The sequence below is a fragment of the Bactrocera latifrons genome, unplaced genomic scaffold (genome assembly GCF_001853355.1).
Source record: "Bactrocera latifrons isolate USDA-ARS-PBARC rearing strain unplaced genomic scaffold, ASM185335v1 scaffold_95, whole genome shotgun sequence".
Classification (NCBI taxonomy): Eukaryota; Metazoa; Arthropoda; class Insecta; order Diptera; family Tephritidae; genus Bactrocera; species Bactrocera latifrons.
This window is the reverse complement of record NW_017537656.1, coordinates 136,420-159,591: the sequence shown is the minus strand read 5'-3', so window position 1 is coordinate 159,591 and position 23,172 is coordinate 136,420. Positions and strand designations below refer to the sequence as shown.

The window sequence follows — 23,172 nt, the reverse complement described above, 5'->3', positions numbered from 1 at the left end:
AACATTTCACATACAAGCCTTATTTGTGTTATTTACAGTAACTTAAAATATTCTGCTCGATCCAAAAATGGGATTTAATGTCGAACATTTTCACGTGATTATTTTTTACAAATTTCGACGTGGACTAACTCCTCAAGGGTGCTTCGAAGAGCTTAATTTGGTATTTGGCGATGATGCTTCATCAAGAACTGGTGATTTCCGATGGTATAGTGAATTCAATCGAGGTCGTAGATCACTCCAAGGCAAATTTTCGGCAGGTAGTTGAAAATCAGTTGTTGTCCCGGAAACTAAGTATATATGCCATACCAAACTGATATTATGTATATTATGGGTTGGTTCCCACACAAATTGTCAATCGCTCAAAAAAAAGGCTCATATCGATTATCCGAGGAAAATGTAAAAAAAAAAAACACAATAACGGTGCTGCAAAAATAAATAAAAATAGTTTGAAGATCGACCACTAAGAAGTAGTCGATACTTGATTGTTTCATTGATGACAATCTGACTTGAAATATATTACTAGTTATATAAACGGATCCTCAAAATCTCACTACAATATATGAGGTTTTAAAAGATTATAATTCAATAAAGTAGGTTTAATTTTAATGACAGGCCGCATGGAAATGTATCTACCTAACGGCTAGCACTAATTTGTAACAGGAATCCTCCTGTTTTTCTCCTTCTCCTTTTTCTCTCTTTGAGTTTAGCAGAAATACGGTCCTCGAGGAAACTTTAGAAGTTTTAGTTGGCTGTTTTCTAACTGATTAAGATACACAGTTTCTTTTTAGAATTCCTATAAATACTGATTTTATTATACATGTATAGTATAGATTCATTTGTAAATCATTGGCTCTTTAGCAAAGGTCAAGAGTTTCAATCCTGTGAAATATCTTCTAATTTAGATTTCTGATTGTCACAATTGTCATAAATGAATTTTTGAGGAATTGATAGCAAAAATAATTTGAGAATGTGAGAGAGCTTAAAACTTTGAGAGAAAAAAGTAAAAGAGATAGAGTAAAGAATTTTCTGAAATTAAGAAAATAAAAGTGAAGGGATTAGAGAGAAAGCAAAAGAAAGATAAAGAAATGCATTTTGAGGATTTGATGAATGAGATGTGAAGGAGTCAGAGAGAAGGGGAGATAAGGAGAGAGAGAGATAAATAGATATAAACTAAACGATATTGTATTCTGAAATTAGAGCCGCTGTGTGGCTTCATTTTACCCGAAAACCCCTACCTAGTATTGGGCAATGCTACAAAGTTTGTTTCTAAAGTAAAAGGAAATACTGTGAGATTTTTACGATATTTCTACTCTGAACGGAGTATATTCAGTTTGCCAAAAACTTTGTAACACACAAAAGGAAACGTGGGATACCCCATAATTTATATATGTTTAAGTGATCAGAGCGACGAGCTGAGTAGATTAAGCCATGTTCGTTTGTCTGTCTGTTTATCTGATCACCAATCTATGTATACATGAATTAGTCTCTTAGTTTTTGAGCTGCGTGTCTAAAATTTTGCACACGTCCTATTCTTCTCATGAAGCTGCTCATTTGATGAAACCGCCGTTGTAGAGCCACTATAGCATTTAGCTGTCAAACAAACTGATAGATCGAAATCAAGTCCTTGGTTGGGGAGTATATTTATTTGAAAAGGTATTTCATATAGATTATTGAGCAAAGCAACTGTATAACCTATAAAACGAACGATCGAAATCCATGAAAATTCCAATATGGAAAACTCTTTTATGTGGCAACGGATCTTTACGAAATTTGGCATGGATTATTATCCAAGAAAACGGTACAACCGAAGGTTACATACAGATCGGACCACCAAAGCATATATCCACCATACAAACTGACTGATCAAAAGCAAGATGAAGATCTTTTTATATCAGAAATGAGAGTATTATATCTTCAGTTAATGATCTTTTGTTTTCGTATTATATTTACTACAGTATTTCACTACAAAGATCGTGGTATGAAATGAGTGCGCTCTAAAGTTCTAAAGCATCTGTGGAAACTCAAATTTTATACTTAAAATTCAAATATTTATAACTCCTTTTTCCACAGTGAACTTCTGCGCTGATTTGTTTTTATATAAGTCATATAATAGTCAATCCCACATAATTTAAATAAATAAGTCGGAATATGAATATTTACCCACTTATTTTTCAATGTGCGGCCACGCGATATCCAATTGTTTTCCCTCAAAGTTATAACTCCAAAAAATATGCTAGTAATTTTTCAACAATTTAACTGAGATTACAGTGATATTACAGCAAAGCAAATAGAGATTTATGTTGCATGCGGGTGGCATTCGTTTTCATAGCTCAACATGTAGAGTCACTAACCAAATCCGCACTGCCGCAGCGGAGCAAAGGATAAACAATTTGATGAATGTGTCCACTGGCTGACCCTTAACATGCCATAAATGAAGTTACGAAGGCGCTACGTGGTAGTCAAGTGTATATATGTATATACATTATATATATGTTTCATGCATGTTAGTTATGTTTATGCATCTATGTGCTGCTCGCTCCCATTTAGGTGCCACATTCACGCCCACTCAGCCACACAGTAGCCATAATTATTTTGTACGCTTGCACGCCTCCGCCTACTTTTGACGCTATTCATGAGGGCTTATCTCGCATAAAATGTATATATGTACACATGTACAGATATATATATATATATAGATATATATTTATAGATTGTATACTTACGCATACAGAGCTTCTGAACTTACCCATTTGTAGTGGACTTCACATAAACATATTTTTGCTGGCAACTTCCAAGCCTTTACCATACTCACTGAACGTCCATATATATATTTAGTTACGTAGCATATTTACATATATATATATATATATATATATCTGTCTGTATATCTGTTTGCCTACATATAAGCTCGCACTCATCCTCAAGTGCCGCAGCATACCTCAATTATTTACCTTGCGCTCCGGCTGGTCGAGTCACAGCTGCGCGTTCACCATGCGGCATATATGTATGTATATGCCCCTTTTTGTCTCCACATAAGTCATACCACCGTGCCACGCCGCTTGTTGGCTACTAGTGTTTACAGCATCAACATTATTCATATTTCAGCAACGCGGCTTAACTGCTAGCAATTGTTGCTGCCGCTGTTGACCGCATGGAGGAGCCGGTGCGTGTGTGTGCTTGGTGGGATAGGTCAAATGGACAGGTCGTGCTGCCACTAGTTGGCAGCTAGTGGCCACAGGCCGCTGTGTGCGCTGGCAGTCAAGATATGTCAGCACGCACAGATGGCTGCCACAGATTGTGAGCGAGTTGATGCTTTGTTTCCACTTGTGCGGACTGAATGTGGCGACTGAGAGGTCGCTACTTTGTGTGAGTGTGTATATGTTGTAAGAATTTAAAGCATTTTAGAGTGTTTGGCTGGATTTAAGCAGTTAATAAATGGTAGTGACGATTTAAATATAAGTAAACCATGAATTTGGTAAGCCCCTGAAGGAATTGTCGGAGGCGCAATGGAGTACTTGATATATATATATACGCGAGCTAATCAATCTGTTTTTGAGATACCGCTCCGAAATTTTGCAATTGTGCTTTTTTCCACAAGAAGCTGCTCACTTGTCAGAACGGGCGATATCGGATCACTATAGTATGGAGCTGTCATACAAACAGCCCGATCCAAATAAAATCTTTGTATGGAGAACTTTTTTATTTGATGAGCTATCTGCACGGGATTCGGCACGGATTGTTTTTTAAGACAACGGCATAATTACAGAAGAAATTGGCCACATCGCACTATTATAGCATACATCTGCCACACAAACTGACCGCTCCACATCAAGTTCATATATGGCAAACTCTTTTATTTAATAAGATATCTTCACGCGATTTGGTATGGATTATTTTCTAAAACAACGGTATTATCACAGCAGAAATTGTTCCGATCGGACCACTTTAGCTTATGGCTGCCATACAAAGTGATCGATCCAAATCAAGTACTTATATGAAAAACTTTCGTATTTGACAAGCTATCTTCACAAAATTTAGCACAGATTATTATCCAAAGCAGCGCTCCAGTCTCCGAAGAATTTGTTCAGATCGGACGTTTATATGGTATGGCTGCCATACAAACTGACCGCTCCAAATCAAGATAAAGATCGTTCATACCATATATTGCAATAAAAAAAGCACTTGTGAAAGTTATTAATGAGTCGTTGCATTTTTGCATGTAATCCAACAACAACTGTTTTAAAAAAGTTAAAAAATTTTGATTTTATGATTACCAACTTTTCTAAAAATAATTTTCTTATATTTCTAAATGCTTCAATCCATTTTAATGCTTAAACGCCCTAAACCACATTTTTACATACATACCCGCACACACACAACCACAGTTTTAAGAAATAATCACACACAAAACTATTACTTTACTATGTTTTCCAAGGTTGCTCATACGCCACAGCGCACCTCCACTGGTTCCCGTCCACACACATATACATTTAGGCACGTAAAACTAATTCACTGTACACTGAAAAATGACTGTGAAAAACTCCACTTAAACATTTTAATTACTCTGCCACATGGTAACTGCTACCCTTGCATGCTGAATTATCACTTTAACAACAACAACAACAGCAAACGAAATAAATAACTTAACAGTTAGTGCGTCAAGCGGCAGTTGACTGTTAGCTGGAGGCTGTCGGCATGTGCGCCATCACATGTGCTACCGTTTGTGGCACGTACCATTATGCCGCTGCTCATGTGTGCAACTTTGAAAACAATTATGTTGAGGTGCGCGTAATTCACACTTTTTCACTCTTCGCTTCCGGTTGCCGCTTGTGTTTGCGTTTTGTGTCATAACATTTCCACCGTTTCACGCAAATAGTTTGACGCCAATTATTTTTCACTTTTACGCAATTTTAATGCGTTTGGAGTGTGATCATTATAGTTTTGCGTTCAGAGATTTTGTGGTAAGCAAAGTAGATAATGGCTTTAACCTTCTGGCGAGAAAAGTTTTTAATTATTTCGCGTTGGAAAAGTTTTGTAGCAATTAGTATGGAGGTTGTTTAGTCCAAAGCAGTTTAAAAAGTGGATTTTTTTTTACTTTTAGTAGAGGAAATGTGGAGTTAAGAACCGTCGGGTTGACAATTGCAGGTTGTTTATGTCTAATAAGGGTTCTTCTAACCTTCAGAGAACTACTTATAGAACATATGCTCAATAAAGTCTCAACCATTACTATAATTATGTACTGGTTAATATGTCTTCAGTTCAATAGCGTTTGCTAAACCCATCAAAGCTGAAAGCTTCTTTCCATCAATTTTCCTTTTTGTGAGTTTTGATTATGAGCTAAGATTTAAAACTTTTCCTTCCGAGATAGTTATAAGGAAATTTAATTTGGAAATACCAAATTTCATCAGCGGTGAAAAAAGTTCGCCTTCTCTTGGCGTTACACTTTCACTGCGGTTCAGCAGACTGGAGAATTGTTTTCTGCATAATTTTAGTATAATGTGAATATCAATAACTAGATCACCTTTGGGGGCTTTAGAAGAGTGGGCTCCAGTCTTGAAATCTTCTGTTAGTTGCCGCATCCTTTCGTAGAATTTTCATGCATTAGCACTGTCAGCAAGCGTGTCAAGCTCTTCGTACTCATACATTTCGGCCGCTCTCCTGTGTTCGTCTACAAATTCGCCTCGCTTCCCTCTTCAACTCTCGGTATTTATCCTATCCCGTGCGTGTTGTGGTCGATAACAACGTTTCGAAGTAGGCAGTCTGTTTTCTCTACCGTACGACGCGACACTCCTCATCATACTAGCGCTTCTCTTGCACTTTCCGGAAACCAATGATTTCGTTTGCAGCTATTCGTAAGGAGCTTCAAATGTCGCTCCCTTATAACGAGTTGCTGATAAGTGCTCTCAGAGTGAAGGAGATCAAGTCGTGAAGAAAATCGTTCGGCAATCTGTTGTGATTTCAGCTTTTTGACGTCGAAACTTCCTTTGTGTTTGTTGACATGCGTACCTTGGCTGCAACAAAATAGTGGTCCGAATCGATGTTAGGATCTCGGAGCATACGCATGCCTAAAGCACTGGAGACATTTCTTCCGTCTATCACAACATGATCGAACTGGTTGATGGCCTTTCGATCGGGAGACAGCCAGATAGCGTTATGAATTTGCTATGCTGGAATCTAGTTCTACAAATAACCATACTTCTGGTCCCAGCGACGTCAATCAGCCTCAACCCATTTGGGGATGTTTCCTCGTGGAGGCTGAATTTACCGACCGTAGTGTCAAAGATATCTTCTTTGCCCACCCTGGCGTTATAGTCGCCATAAGTGCTTTCCAAGCACTCACAAAATTCATCGTTGGTCACATCGTCCTTCTCTTCCGTCGGGGCCTGGGCGCAAATCAGCGATATGTTGAAGAACCACGCTTTGATACGGATTGTGACTAGATGTTCATCCATCGGTGTGAATGCCAGGACTCGACGACAGAGTTTCTCTCCCACCACGAATCCCGAATTCGGGCTCCTTTATGATATGTAGTAAATGACACAAAGACGTTCTCGTTTCAGTCCTGGGCCCATCCATCACACTTCTTGGTCGGCGGTGATGTCAGCCTTTACTCTTTAGGACATTAACCAGCTTGGCAGCGGTACTCAATTAAGCGCCAGTCATTCCAGCTGCATGTGGCGGGTCACGTTACTTGCCGAGTTGATTTTTTTGGCTAGCAAGATTGGTTCTAGCTTTAGTTGCTAAAACTGGCATTGCTAGCTTTTACATAGTTCGCATCCGCAGGGTTAGTCGTAAGTTCAAAACAGCTTAGAAGTGGAGTCTAAAATCGTAGTAAGAGTCTGGGATATTGATACTTAGCCGAAAAAAAGCTTAGAAGATGGTAGGACTCACGTTTTGCGGCATGCAAAAGTGTTCCCATAGTTAAATGATAGCTGCCACAAAAAATTTGTTGCCACAACTGTACTCTTAATGTTCTAAATAACACTGAAACATACATTCTTATTGCCTTTCAATTGTGTTGCCTTTGAACCCTACTGAAATGATTTAAACCGAAAATGGTAACTCGCCTGTCGGCACTTCATCAACGGCGAACTAAAATCTAACAACAATGGCGACACAAACCTACAATAGAAAGCGAAAATCGCAGTGTGGCTGCAAAAACAAGAACAACACATGCAACATAATTGAAAAACAATGGCAAGCAGCCTACTTTACAGCGGTGTTGTAAGCATTTTAGGCAGACGCTGGCAGCAAGCATGCTTGCCACATATATAATACAGCGACTGACAGACGCAATGTCACTACAATTAGTTGTTGCTACCAATGTGAATTGCACACACAATGCGCTAAGCAGCAGTAAACTTGCAAACAAGCAACATTGCCACATAGCAGCACGCATTCTTTATGCCACCGCCGAATGCAATGGCACAACTTTGTGCCACATAAATACAATAGTGTTGCCGGCATACATAAATACATATATACAATAAATATGTATATATGTGTGTGTGTGTGTAGAAGCGTGCATAAATGCTGGCAACAAGCAATCGTCATGCATTCCTGCTTGCGCTTGCGCATGTGTCACGTTTGCGCCGACAGTTGCGGCAACTGCCTGCAATTATATTTGTGTGCTTGTATGTACTGTATGCAGTGTCTTTGACCACAAAATAAGAGCAGCATTGCGAACTTATCCTCATTGCTGTTGTTTTGTGTGGCTCATTTTGCAGGCTGCCGCCTCAACGTTCGCCGCTTGTTGAAGCTGCACTCCTCGCCGGCTGACAGCCACTTGCTGTGCTCATCGCAATTGTCACAAAAGCTGCGGCAGCGTCAACTGTCAGCCAAGTGTGTGTGTATATGTTTGCGTGTGTATGCCGACAGTTGCATGCATCCGCTTACACTTCCTTCCGCCCACCACCCAGCCGCGCAATCCTGTCTTTTGTGCTCATCCCTGCAACATTCAGACGCCTATCAGCCACTCTTATCTCTTCAATTCGAATTCAAAATGTCTATAACGAGTTTTTCGCCGCCGTAACTGGCTTGCTGGCCGCATGAGCCGTAGTTTGTTGCATAGCTGGCTAACTGGTTGCATGGTTTATCGCATGGTTGGTACTGTTGGCTCATCAATTGCTTGATTGTGGCATGTTGCAAACAGAATTTCATTTGATATTGATTTTTATTGAGTTTTGTGTAATATATATCTATAAAAAGATATATAATAAGTATATGTGTATGCGTGTATATATGTCTTTCCTACACCCATTCTTTATACTTTTTCATTTTCGGTGTCCTTCTTCTAAAAATAGCGCTCAGCTGTGTTTGTCATATTTGTACATTTACTGCCTCATGTGAAAAAAAGCAGGTGTCTTTCGGATTTCAAAGTAGATTGAATCAAAAATTTGCATTTGATCTGGCAGAACAGAGAAGCAAATGATTAATTGGATGCGGAATAATAAAATTGTACTTTGCATCAGTTTTTCTTATAACTTTTACTTCAACCAAAAAATATTAAGCTTCTCTAGATTATACCTTCTTCTTCTTCCTTATTGGCGTAGACTTCCTTTACGCGATTATAGCCGAGTTTACAACAGCGCGTCAGTCGTTCTGCCTTTTCGCTATTTGGCGCCAATTGGAAATTCCAAGTGTAGCCGGATTCTTTTCCTCCTGGCTGAAGGCCTCGTAGCCAGTGCTGCATTTATTTATTTATATAATAAAACTCTTTTTGTTATATGAATAATTATAAATAAATAAATAAAACTTTCCTCCTGGTCTTTCCAAGGGAGTGGAGTTATTTCTCTTTCTCTGCTTTCTCCGGTGGGTACTGCGTCGAATACTCTCAGAGCTGGAAGGTTATTATCCATTCTGACAACATGTTCTAGCCAGCGTAGCAGCTTTCTCTTAATTCTCTGTACTATGTCAATGTCGTGGTATAACTCGTACAGCTCATCGTTCCATCGACATACGTCTACGTCATACGCATTACCTTTCTTTCGAAAACTCGTAACGTCGCGTCATCAGATGTTGTCATCGTCCATGCCGCTGCACCCTTTAGCAAGGCGGGGACGATAAGTGACTTGTAGAGTTTGATCTTTGTTCGTCGAAAGAGGTCTTTACTTTTCAATTGCCTTTTCAGTCTGAAGTAGCACCTGTTGGCAAGAGTAATTCTGCGCTGGACTTCGAGACTGACGTTGTTGTTAATGCATTGGAATCACTCTCATAGTTGCGCTCCAAGCGCTCGTAGAGGACGTCCGGGCGTGGAACCATATCATCGATATGTTGAAGAACTTCCACCGTCCTGAATGTAAGGACTCGGCGGTAGAGTGTCTCTCTAAATAACAGATAATTCGTCTCATTTCTTGGACGGCGGTGATGTCAGCCTCTACTCTTACTAGGACATCAACTAGAGGAACAGCGGCTTCTTTTCAATCAACATTACATTACAGGTGTATGCCCTTAAATACCAATCCTTAAGACTAAGATCGTCATCAGATGAGGGTCTCTCATCCGAAGTTCTCTTCTTTTCCTTGGGGGTGTTTCTTTACGTGGTGGGTTCCAATCCCAGCGCTCAACTTTGGAGAAGGATGTTTTGCGTTTCCACTTTAGCACGTCTTTAAACGTATTTTTTTTTTGCTATCGATACTTTGTCTGAGACCGGAAGTCGTGATCTGCTTCAGCTATATGCTCACTCCCAAGTGAATGGAGCTCTGAGAACATTTCCAACTTGAGTGAACTTCTACATTTGGCTCCATCCTCAAGGTGTATATGTAGGACTTAAAAATTATATTTGCAAATCCCTTATAGGAGGGTCACTCGAGAACAGCCGAATAGCTAGATTGACAACACCAACTGGCACTAAGTTCATAAAATACTATAAATAATAATCTGTATATGATAAAGCAAACCAGTTCAAAATTGTTCTAGGTTAAGTGGCCGCGGATGGGTAGAAGCTAAGAGGGAAGTTTTAAGTGAGAATTTTTTTTAAGGACCTCACCATCAATCTTAGCTTTAGGCTACCGGACCACAGTTGTGTTTTTGAGCCAGAAATGACTGCTATAAAAGTGGTAGATGTACTGCTACAAAGTGCAGCCTCTTTCAGGGAGGTGAGTATTCACTAGGACAGAAAAACGGCAATACTGCAGCTGAGTGTGTCTTTTCGCTGTTAACAGTACTAAGCTACTTCATCATTAGACACGTTTGCTGCAAAGCCACTGAGCTGGACAGAGAAAGTACCGTTGCGCTGTTCACATGGAAATGGGACTGAGTTGGATCTCCAAAGGCGTCTTGTGTTCTGGCATTGTATCAATGGAATTTGCAAGCGTTTTGCTTGGCTCCTAGAAGATTCTTGTGGCCTGCAGCTCTACATAGCACGCACAGACACTCTATTTCATTACTTGCTCTAAACAAACTTCATCTAGCCACAATCATATAGGTTCTTACTGGCAGAACTGAGCTTGACACATCTTGGCAGTAACCATTTGCCCTCAGCGAACCATGAGACATAGCCGAAACTGACGGTCTCTACAAATTTGTGACACATTCAAAGCGCTTTCTCGATATGTAAGGATCTTATGATAGTTTTGGATACCACAAGAGCGGTATGCTGCCCAACGGAGATCACTGTAAGATCGACTTCTTAAGCTAATCTAACCTGCCTGCAAACCGCAGTTTTTCAAAAGGTTTTACTAACTCGAGAAATAATACCGTAATGCTGAGCTAGTCACTATTTTTGCCAGTCTTTACATTGTGTAACTGCTCTGAACGACAGAAGAAGAAATTGCTCAGCAACTAGCAGGAAATATTTTTATAAAAAATTTTTCAAAACATTTGCTTGAAATACTGTCGCAAGCCTTCGCCGCATGCCTCTACCAATTCCTCGCGTTGACTGTACAAAATTCTAGCTTAGTCTCAATACCACTGGGACTCTATTCCTATTTATTAGTTGCATGTATGGAGCTTTATTGTATGCGCACTATACCAGTTTTGTTGCATATCTTATAACATACGCTTTGTTGTTTTTGTCATTTATACATTGACGCATTCTTCATTGCAACACAATGGAAATCTCAAATGTCTCCTTCCATGACTACGTTTGCTTCTTTTACTTCTGCTACTTCATGGCAATCGATAGCATTGTGTTGCATGCGAGTCGATTGAGTCGCCGCTGTGAGATGTTGCCACTTGGATGAGGCTCCATACTTACAGACATACTTAGAAATTTATTTATAAATCAAGACAGTCGCTATTGTGTGCCGGTACGGTGGCCAGCAGCAAACGTGCTATGAACTATGAGTACTTTAATGTCAGCTGATGGCGCGATCTTTAAGCGCAACTTGCAACAGCGTTGGCAATGTGATGTGTTTTATACCTTCAACAGGATGCAGTAATATTGTCACGATGTTTATAACATTGAAGGAAACGTCGAAGATTCTATAAAGTCTATATATAGTATAGTATATTTAAATGTTCACCGCGATGAGCTGAGTCGATTCAGTCAAGTGCGTCTGCCTCTCCATCTAACTATAAATATTAGTCCTTCAGTTTTTGAGATGTCGATCTGAAATTTTGCTTAGAAAGCACCTGTAAAGGGTATTGAAGTATAGTATCTGCCTATTGTAGTATTTCTTCTTTCTGCTGGCGGCGTATTTTTAGTTTTCTGCTGATTTTGTAAGCAGTCATTAGTTCGCTGTCAGTCTCCCCAGAGATTTCTTGTCTCTTCGCCAAGACACACTACAGCGGCTGTGAAACTGTGCGCGCATTTATTACGTCTTTTAGTTTCACATGAATTTCAGCCAACGAATTAAAAATGTTAAAAATGCACGTTACTCATTTCAGGCAAAAATTTACCAAAAATTAAAATATAATAAAATATATAACAAGTACAACTTTAGTACCGCCGTCATAAACCCGGTAAGTGGCTACCCACAAAAGCGCTTGTTGTGCAGCAATTATCAGCAATAAAGATTATGTGAAAATGCCATAAAAGATCGCGCATAAAACTCTCGGTTTCGTAATATTTTCGCATTCATGTCGAGATTGTAAGCGAAAGGCACTTTATTTCCTTGTCTTAAAGAGTACAACAAGTCGTTTTTAATATCCACAATTTTTGCATTACACTTTTTACCATCACTGTCACTTTACAGCACCGCTTGCTGTTAGTATCTACTTGTCTTGTAAAATTTTATTTCACCATTTAAGTATTTCAAAGAATACATTTCGGTTTTTAGTATCGCTTTTCGAGTTTATTTTGCGCGATCGTAAAAAGATACCGCAAACAAGCAGACATTATGGGGTTTATTACAAAAGAGCGAAGAAAACAATCTAGACTTGATATTCAAGCGGGGTGTGAAAACCATTAAAGGAGGAAACTTGATTAAAATGTGTGGTTTCTTTGAATTTGTTCTAGATAGTATTTGGAATGGTTCGAATGATTGGAGTAGAGTTAAAGGATGCCTCAGTACCTCTTTAATTCTATTTCTGATCTACATTATGTTCGTAAGAAACATACACACACTTTCCTCATACTAACTAGTACTTAATGGGATCACACTCCGTTTTGTGTAATTTTTTGTTCGGAAGTACCATCAAATTCGATTCGGCGGAAGAGAAAAATCTACATTTTCACATATTTGAATACAAAAGTAGGCCCCTGAGCCAATACAATCACTTCAATGCTTGAACCAATATTTCATACACTTGCTATAAGCCTCAGCTATAATATTTTACAGTGCGGAGTTTGGTTTTTTTCGGCTACGTTTCATCTCATAAATCCACATTTTGTTGTCAGATGATGAATGTAGGCTGCTACTAGCATCTCTTTGGACGTTCACAACGCTGTCTCTGCATAAAACTCAGTGCCTTTTGTCGCGAGTCTAGCACTGAAACGCTTCATAACCCAAACATTAACCAAAATGTATTGAGTTGATCCACAATCGATGGAAATATCCTCTGGAACCTCTCTGATACAAACGCGTACGTCATTGCTTAAGCACTGCTTCGTTAACCCTTTCGATATTATTATCACTGATGCCGATAGATGGACATTAACCAAATACTGAAGCGATAATATACATATATTGTGACCAAATGGTTCTCGGAAATTGTAAATAAAACGCAAACTATTTAATTACTTATGAATATTTACTTCTTCGTCTTCAAAGTAATCTCCGCCAGATGTAATACACTTATGCCAACTATTCTTCTGGACCTCGAAGCACTTTTTGCATGGCCTTCCGTTCCTTCAGCGAATTTTGTTTTATCTCTACGATCTACTTAAAACCACTTTGTTTTTTCACAAGCATAACTCTTTATTGACAGTTTGTCCCTCCGGAACAAATTAATGATGTACCAAACCACGAATATCCAAAAAAGCAATTAGTATCACCTTTCACACGATCAACCATGTGCAAAGACACTTATTTATGATACTCTTTTTAAAAAGAAATCAGCATTACCGGGACGAGTCGAGCAAGATCCCGTTTCATACCCAAATAACAATTACCGGTTATATTATTTATCGACAATATTGTCTCCTACATACTATACATATAAGATCACAAAGTTAATGTGATTTCTGCGTTAAAAGTGAAGGACTGGGAAGCGCATTTGTTCTTCTATAGCTATTCAAAATAGTCTGGAATAAATAAGGCTGTTCGTTAAGTTCGATACTATTTTCTAAGTAAGAACTATTCGCTGCAGTAAAAAGTTAGACCATCCGGAAAATCTCCAGTTTATAACTATAATTTTCTCTACTGAAAGCAAAGTAGTCAGGAGACATAATAGAATTAGCTATACCAACCTTTCGGTCAGCTGTTCGTGAGTAGTAAAATACTGCTAAGTTCTGATTGAGAGTTAAGCCTGACATACCCTAATGCATAAGAAGTAAAAATATCTCGTCAGGAAACAATCTGTCAACTAGTTTTGTTATGCAGACATATTTCGAAAGACAATGTATCACCTTGATGATTATATCATAATCTCTGTATTCGGAAAGACTTACTAAACAGATATTCAGGGCCAGTCAACTATCACAATTCAATAAAATTAGCAAATATTTGCAAGGGCTCATTGTTTTGTGATTCCATAAATACATGTTAAGAAATTTTAACTGAAAAGCCTAAACGTTAAGACTCTTAAAAAGCAAATCTGAATAATAGTTGCATTAGTTTGTCAAAAAATTCTTGCGGTATTTTCGCAAATTGGCGTTGAGAGCGTGTAGTTCTAGCTTTATTCGTCGCATCGTGTTTGATTGATTGTTGTTTTTTTAAGTCGTTTGTGAGTTATAGCGTCGCAAAGATGGAGAAAAATAAAGAGAAAATACGACATATTTTACAGTACTACTACGATAAAGGCAAAAATGCATCTCAAGCCGCCAATAAAATTTGTGCAGTTTATGGACCCGAGACAGTTTCCATTTCCACCGCACAACGATGGTTTCAACGTTTTCGTTCTGGTGTAGAGGTGATCGAAGATGCGCCACGCTCCGGAAGGCCTGTCGTCGAAAATTGCGATAAAATCGCTGAATTGGTCGAAGGAAACCGGCATAGTAGCAGCCGTAGCATCTGTCAAGAGCTGGGCATGAGTCATCAAAAAAAATTTTATGAACAATTGAAATTTGAAAAAAAATTCAATAAAAATACCACAAGACTTTTTTGACAACCTAATATATGATATATAATCGAAATTTCTGAATTCGTAAATTCCCAGTAAGCTTGTTAAAAGAGCTATATAAATTTATGAAATGTGTAAAATTGTAATGGTATTTATAAATAGTAGTAATCGACAACATTTAGATTCGACTTTTTTTCTAAAAATATATTTCTGTGCTTAGAAGAATTTCTCCGCTACTTGGATACTTATAGATTTGCTAAAAGCCTGTTTACAACAAAATACACGTACTTAACTGGTGATTAAGCAGCTTAATTGTCGGCGCTTCTGACTTTGAAGACGCTAACCAGTTATGCGCCTGAGTGACCACTGACAGAAAAAGAAATTTCACTTGCACACTAACTGCTTAGCTAAACATTCTAAAGTGTTACTAACAATCCGAGAATTTTTTTGGTAATTAGAATGACAACATACCGGTATTTACACCGGACTAATGGCAACCTTAGAAGGCAGAGAAAGCCGCTGATGAAGTAATTAGCTTTAGATTAAGTAGAGTAATGAGAGTGAGATGTTTCAGCCAAATCAGATATTAGGTAAAAAGCAATGATGAAAATAGCCAAAAAGCTGATATTCAAGATTTAAGTTAATCAGCGACCAGATTTGTTGGTCAAACTTTGACAAGTTCAGAGTCATTAGACTGTACTTATAGGCATATACTTTAAGTAGTTAGTACAATTATTTGTATGCCATTTTGAAGAGCCAACTTCTGAGGCTCAACCAAGCTCATATTTCAGAGTAATTCATATTTGAGATGACTTTACTTAAAGCCAATTCAAACGAAGTATTTAACCATGGAATCCATAATTTTATAGTTCGAAATCAGAAAGTGTATGCGATTTTTCCACCGAGTGCCAAGCTGTCATCTATAATTGGCTTTCAGAGCTCAAGACAAGAACAAGCATTTCCAGTGTTCAAAAGAGCTGCCAATTGCATTTGTTGCACCACCAGAGTGGCGTGGAGCTCGTCGGGTGCGTGTCAAAATTGACAGGCGTTAAATGTGACTACTCCTTCTGAAGTGTAGCTTGTCATGGTTGTTGTTGTATTTAGAGTTGGACGATGTTGCCGTAGATAACATACATATATGCATACAGATGTTACAATTGGCTTGTGTCATTAGGCTTGCGCCGTATTTATTTGCTTGACAGTTGAATTGTCACATTTCAAGTGTTGGATATCGAGTGCTTCACTGATAACGTTGACAGTTAGGTAAATATTTATTTGCGCCACAAGTAAGCATAGACTCTTAGTATTCATATGCTCGTACACAGAGAGAGAGAGAGAGAGACTCGAGTGTAAATTTATAGTTTTAAGTTTACTGTGTAAGCAGAAAGATATCAACTAACTAAATATTACTTTATTTTAAGCAAATAATGCATAAAATTAAATACATTTATGTCACCGTTGGTTGGTAAATACAAATATATACATTTCTACAATGACAACAATAACCATATGTGTATATAAAATATCATGGCGCAAGTGAAGCTTAATGCGATTGCAGCAATCTACTTGTGACTTCTATGTGCTGGTATGCTATGCTATGCTATGTAAGTGCTCCATTTCGAGTGAAAGTAAATATTTGCTTTAACACATTGGGTAAATAGCAGCACCGGCGGCGTTTGTTCTCGACTATGGTTGCTATTGTTAGCAGCAAAATATTTCTATATGTATTTATAGAAATATTTTATTATAGAAATATTTTGTTGTTGCCATAGTTGGCTTAATTTTATTTTAAAATTTATATTATATTAAAGGATTTTTTTTTTGACAAAAATTTAATGCGAGTTTTTATTTATAAAAGCTTAAAGGATCTGAAAAGTTTCAAAAAGTATAACTTGTTTTTGATTTTTTTTCTAGAACTAATTACAAAAGGAAAAATGTTACATCCTGCTGCATTAAAGTTATAATACCTTTACAAAAAAAAAAAAAAAAAAAAAAATTTCCTTGAAAGCACTTCATTCCGATTGTTCAGTTTGTATGGCAGCCATACCGAGTGGTCCCATCTAAATAATTTCTTGGAGAATTGCATTATTATTTTAGATAATAGTCCATGCCAAATTTAATGTAGATATCTCGTACAATGTAGAAGTGTTCCATACAAGCACTTAATGCCGTTTGTTCAGCTTGTATGGCAGCTATATGCTATAGTGACCCGATATCGGCGGTTCCAGCAAATATGTATCTTATTTAAGAGAAAAGTACAGGTGCCAAATTTCAGTTCGATATCTCAACAATTGAGGAAATTTTCCTTTATATACAATAAGCAGACTGATCAACATGACTAAATTCACTCATATATACATTTTATGTAGTCTCCGACTGTTCCGGATGTTGCAAACTTCTTGTCAATTTATATAGATATACATAGTTATTATCCCATCGGCAGCCTTTTTGACTAACCCGATTTTGAGAGACTAAGGTTAAACGACCTAGGCTATCGAAGCTTCAACTAGATATGTTTTATGAACTCTCCCAACTTCTGTGACTTACGCTGCGCACCGAAATATTATCGGGACCCAAATCCCACTACTTTCATTTCAAGATCTTTTTCAACGGAACGTGTATAGACATGAGCTGCTGCATGAATATGCTCAACAACTCTATATGTATTTATATATGGAATTAGTGTAGAAGTATTTATAACCTTGTGTCGTATAATGTGTAGCGAACTTGTATTGTATCGTCTCCTGTTTTAAGAGTTAAACTTCGTCGGTTTATCCAAGTAAACTATATATCCTTCTGTACTTTTTGGTTTTATCTGTCAATAGGTCCAATGTCACTCCCACACAATTTGCGATTAAATATCTATGGTACGATGTGTAGCCTTGTATCAAAGTTTATGTAAAGTCGAAGCTTTTCTTATTAGAAAACATGCTAAGCGAAGTTGGTTAATTTTCAGATATGTACAGAGAAACGGCTAACAGTAACGCCTTTCTGTTTCTCTCTAAATACTATGTTTTACTCCCTCAGAGAGTAAAAGCTATCCATAAAGCCTCGACTGCTTCTCTTTTTCTCCCTAGATACTACGTTTCCTCCCTAATCTTTTAAAAATTTCACTTCATTCTCTCAGCTATCACCAAGAAAGAAATGCGACATTACGATAGAAGACAGTAGGTGCTTCCATTCGAAACATTTCTGCGATTCTATGCCGCTACTCCTTTGACAATATTTTAAAGCATTCTCAAGTGTTTGAATTTTTATAAAATGTCATCTAATTTCACTGGTGATTGTCACACCATTTTTGTCGTATATAACCATAATATCGCCGCTCCAAACTGTCAATTGCATGCAGCAAGTCAAGTCATCAAATCGCTTCAGTGTGCAGTCATTCAACGTTCGATTGTCACTCATTCGGTTAGCCTATCAACAATTGCTGATGTCGCCATCAAATACTACGCTGTCACCTCTTAAGCAAACAAGCATACGTAGCGGATAAAAACAAAATCCATAGATGCAATAAAACTTTTATCTGTCGGCAACAAATCGCCTGCAGCAACAGCGGAATCTTAAATACACAAATATAGTCAATTCACGCATTGACGCATGGCTTTCCCCGACCCCACTATGCTGTGGCTTCCAACTTGGCGCCGTCAAAGCATTCCTGACAATATCAATAGTTGTTTCATGCCCCATTGGGGTAGCCAACGTTGTTGTTTATACGCTCATATTTTTTTCTGAAATTTTCCAGCTTTTTCTTCCATTGTATTTCCTGTTGTCATTCGAGAGATGCGGATGGTGTATATAGTACCTATATAAATATATATTTTATAGATATGCTAGAAATATGTAGGAACTCTGCTACAATTCATACTTTCACTGCTGTGATTATCTTCTAGCGATTTTAAATGTACGCAGAAGCATAATATTTCATTGAGAAACCCTGTATAAAAACTTGCACGAGTCTATCGAGCTCCAGTTGCCCTTTAATATATTTGTATATGTATGACTACCTATCCTTTCAAAAAAGTTCACAAATTGTATCTGCTGTTTCCAAAAGCGGTTCTCAGATTCCTAAAGACCTTATTCACCTACAGAAGCCCTTTAAGAAAATATAGTTATACTATACTACGAGTGATAATTGATGGAAGGAAGAAAAAACCGTTTCTAGTTATGTTAAGAACTCTCCTTATCTACTTAATTCTGAAGCTAATGTTGAAACATTTCAGAAATAATTATCATTGGAGCATTCTTCAATATTTTGTTGGAAGTCCAAACCCTAAGGATCAAACAGCTATCATTGGTTCAACTACTGGACAAAACAGTAAGGTTTCAAAAGACCAACAGTGGAAGTTCTTCTTTGGGTGGAACGAGATATAATCAGAAATATCTTAGGGATAGCTAAACTCTCCAATATTCAAATGCTAATTGTTTTTCTTTATACTTAAGCCTTTCAATTTAATCGATGTTTAATTTCTGATCTTTCTTATTTCTCTCTTTCCAGGCGACATACTCTCCGGCGTTTGTTTTGTCGGTCAACTGGATACACACTCACTCGGCGTATTCCTCATACTACCACTCTGTATTTATCTCTCGATAGGCGCACTCTTTCTACTCGCCGGCTTTGTATCGCTCTTTCGCATACGTACCGTTATGAAGACGGATGGCAAACGTACGGATAAATTGGAGCGTCTCATGATGCGTATCGGTTTCTTCTCGGGGCTCTTCATATTGCCGGCGCTCGGTTTTCTCGGCTGTCTCTTCTATGAGTATTATAATTTCGATGAATGGATGATACAATGGCATCGCGACATTTGCAAACCCTTCTCCATACCATGTCCGCAGTTGCGCCAGGATGGTTTGGAATCGCGGCCCATCTTTCAGATTTATATGGCCAAATATTTGTGTTCAATGTTGGTGGGCGTTACGTCGAGCGTGTGGTTGTATTCGGGTAAGACGATGGTGAGTTGGCGTAACTTCGTCGAGCGGCTGCAAGGGAAGGATCCGCGTACGCGTGCTCAGGCTTACGTTTAGTTTAGTTTAATATTTAAAATGGTCAATATTATAATTAAGGCGTGTAAGAGAGATTTCGTTGCGTGAGTGAGTGTAATGTGTGTGTTGAGTTTTTTTTAGCCTTTCTCTTTAGTTCCGAGTATATTTTGTAAAATATTTCAGTAAAAATGTTAGTGTAGTATCCCAAGTCTCCTAAAAATTACGTAACACATATAGATATATAAAGCCTTGTTGTTTATATCAACTGCTCAATAGGTTATTTGCACTCAAATGAATTGAGTGAAAGCCAAAATGTTAGGTTATGTGACAATTAAAACTACTTAAGAAATGAGATTATTAAGTACTACTTCTGCTTATGCTTGTGTGTGTGTGTTTAAAAAATATTTGTATTGAGTGTTACTTATGTAGGTTTGTGCTATTTGTAATAATTATTTGAGTTTGTAATATAATTGAGTGTTTTAGCCATTTTTCTGAAACTTTTGAGTGCAAATGTTAAAAAAGTACAGTGTGTTAAAAAGCTCAGCGATTTCCAAACTTTTTAAAAAATATGAAAAAATAATCAAAATTAAATTTTAAGTGAAATTTTTGTGTCTGAGTGCTCCAATTGTACGTATTATTGATATAATGTAGTTTACTTTTAATTTTGATTGTGTAAAAACTTAACGGATATAATTAGTTTGTAGTTGTAAAAGCTTTACATGTGCCCTAAACATAGTTGGAAAGAAGTAAACTTTTAATGTATTATTCCACAGACAGGAAGAGAAGGCAGTTGAGAAGTTCAAAACATTCAAAAATGTGGAAAATTGGCAACATAGTCAGGTGCAATTTGAAAAGAGTTTAAATTATAAAAGGTCTTTATACATTTTCGGTAAGAAATCAATTTTTCTTATTTCCTCGTATATGTTATTCCCGGTATTTTATTCTTATTTCCACCTACATATATGTGATCGAGAGCCTAAACAGCGTACTTCTCGCAATTGCTGGCTAAAAAGCAATAGGCTCTTTTAAGTAGCCGTAAGTGATTTAAGAGCACTCCATTTGTTAAATACCATCAAAATGATTAAGAAAAGTGTAATTAATATATGACTTGTTAAAGAAATATAATAACTTTTAATACTGTGTTTCATAAGTTCATAAAAGTCAATAAGCTTCTGGAAGGGACTCAAAGTCATTTTAGATCACTTATGTCAATAAACAGTTATAAATTTATTAAATGAACCCAAGGCAATTTTAGATCACTCCATATGCCACATACCACTAAGATACCCACTAAAAGTATAAATATTTTTACAATTTCTTGGAGAAAGCACTTTAGTATTGTGTTTAACAAGTTCATAAAAATCAATTGGCTTTTCGAAGGGTATCAAAGAAATTTTATATTACTATATTATTCAGATAACAACAAAATAGCTACCTAAAATTTGTATTTTAATAATATTTTGGCGGAAGAATCTTTAAATGGACTCAAAGCGATTTTAGATTCCTCCATTTGACAGGTAACACCAAAATAACTATAATTTCCTAAAGAAGTATCTTTCAACGATGTGTTTCACTAGTTCATAAAAATGTATAGACTTTTCGAAGGAATTCAAAGGCATTTTAGATCACTCCGTTTCTCACATAACACTAGGATATACATCAAAAATAAAAATATTTTTTATAATTTCTTGTAGAAAGCACTTTCAGTACTGTGTTCCACAAGTTCATAAATTTTATTAATTTTGATTAAAAATATGGGAAGTACTTAAGCTCAGTTATTTTACATCTCTGCGCTTATTTACAAAAAATACAAAGCATTTTAAGCTGTCGTGCTCTAATCTAATCAAGCTGAGCCCAAATAACGACTTTGAGAATTTTGCCTTGGCTTTTCCATAATTTCTAGTACCTAGCTTGTTATATCTGTCTTTGCTGATCGTGGTGTGGAATACAACTTTGTCAAATGGAAAAAGAGATTCCGAAATACGTTCGTTTAATTCGAGATCATTATACAGAGATATATTGAATATATTTTCGGACCTACAGAATCATTCACCGATATTTTTGTCGAATTATACAGCGAAATAGCTGAAGCAACGGTTTCAAAGCACCTTAGTCTATTTCGAGAAAATCAATATGCCGACACACATATTTTCGCACCCTGTTATAGGTTTATTTATGCATTTTCGAAGACTTAAGCGCAATAGCTGATGTGGATGTGAATGTGGATTACACAGACTCTAATCCGTCACTCTGCTTAGTTGGGTTCTAAACATGTAAAGGTCGAGTTTTTACGCAAAATGTATCGACTTTTCAATAGGATAGTTCTTAATAACGTTATAATTGTCCAAAATTAATAATTATCATTTCGTTATAATTTTCCTATAATCAAATCTGCAGACGAAATTTGTTTATTAATAATTTCTAAAGTTCTCCAAACTGCCTTCTCTTCAAAATTAAGCCTAAAAACTCGAAAATATAAAACAAAAAAAAAATTCCAAACTACAAAAAAAAAACACTACAACTGACTTTCTACTACAACAAAGAACCATAAGAAAAACGTCCTCCATGTGCTAAATATTTAAAAATACAAAAATAAAAAAAAATTAAAATACTAAGAATTAAGCAAAAATGTTTTGTTACACTAGAATTAAGCTGGTACAGAATATGAAAAATAAAATATGTAAGAGAATTATTTTGAAATAATTTTCGCTCTAAGAAATAAGCTTGCATGTTAAAATTTAAGCGCGACAAAATAATAAATAAAAATATTTCAAATTAAAAAAACATAAAAAATAAGTTGTTAGCCTGTAAAAATTATATAACTTAAAATAAAAATAATTTGTCGTATAAAAAAGAAAATTTACTTGATTTTTGCAGCAATGACGTTATAGTCATAATTTTTAAGTTTTCCTCGCTCAAAATATTTGTAGAAAAATGCATATTATACAAAATTTACAAAAAATAAAATCAACACTTTTTTGAACAACAGGCACTTTTGATAGCGGAATTTTTAAAATTATTACTGAACTGGCATACAAATTATTAAAAAATAATAATTTATCTTTTTAAGCAGAGTTCATGCAATTACAGGCTTTATTTGTATATTTTAAAAATTTCTATTCCAAAAACAATAATTTTTTTTTATTAAATATGACTTTGAATGAATTAAAAAAAAAAACATTTGTCTCATGACTTTAAATGATTTAACGGGTTACATGGGTTACATGGGTTTCACAGTTTCAAAGAAATCGATTTTTTTTTGTTTTATTAAATTACAACTATTAAAAAAAAACTGTCGAGAAATTTTCATCGAAACTAGCATTTTTTTTATAAAAACGTCTGCCAAAAATCCAATTTTAGTTTGTTTTTTTGTTTTCCTTCATCCAATACCTAATTTACTGTCTTTACTAAAACACGTATTTTTTATTTTTATTTGAGATAATCCTGAAAGAAGTTCTGCTGACAACGCGGATGCACCTTTTTCCAAGGGAATGCCGGAAATGGCGTCGTTATGACTGCCATTGTTATTTTTATTTTTTTTTTATTTTACAAAATGTTTTTTAAATATGAGTCTTTTAAATA

At 36.5% G+C, this 23,172-nt stretch overlaps 1 protein-coding gene across 1 annotated transcript in view; it reads left to right on the top strand.

Moving 5' to 3' along the window:
* The window catches only part of LOC108977781 (frizzled), a 198,248-nt gene extending 176,145 nt beyond the window's left edge, over positions 1-22,103 (top strand). The window contains exon 5 of the mRNA XM_018947677.1: positions 19,103-22,103. Within this exon, the coding sequence (XP_018803222.1) occupies positions 19,103-19,632 (530 nt within the window). The 3' untranslated portion in view covers positions 19,633-22,103. The remainder of the gene's footprint in view (positions 1-19,102) is intronic.
* The last annotated feature ends 1,069 nt before the right edge of the window (positions 22,104-23,172 follow it).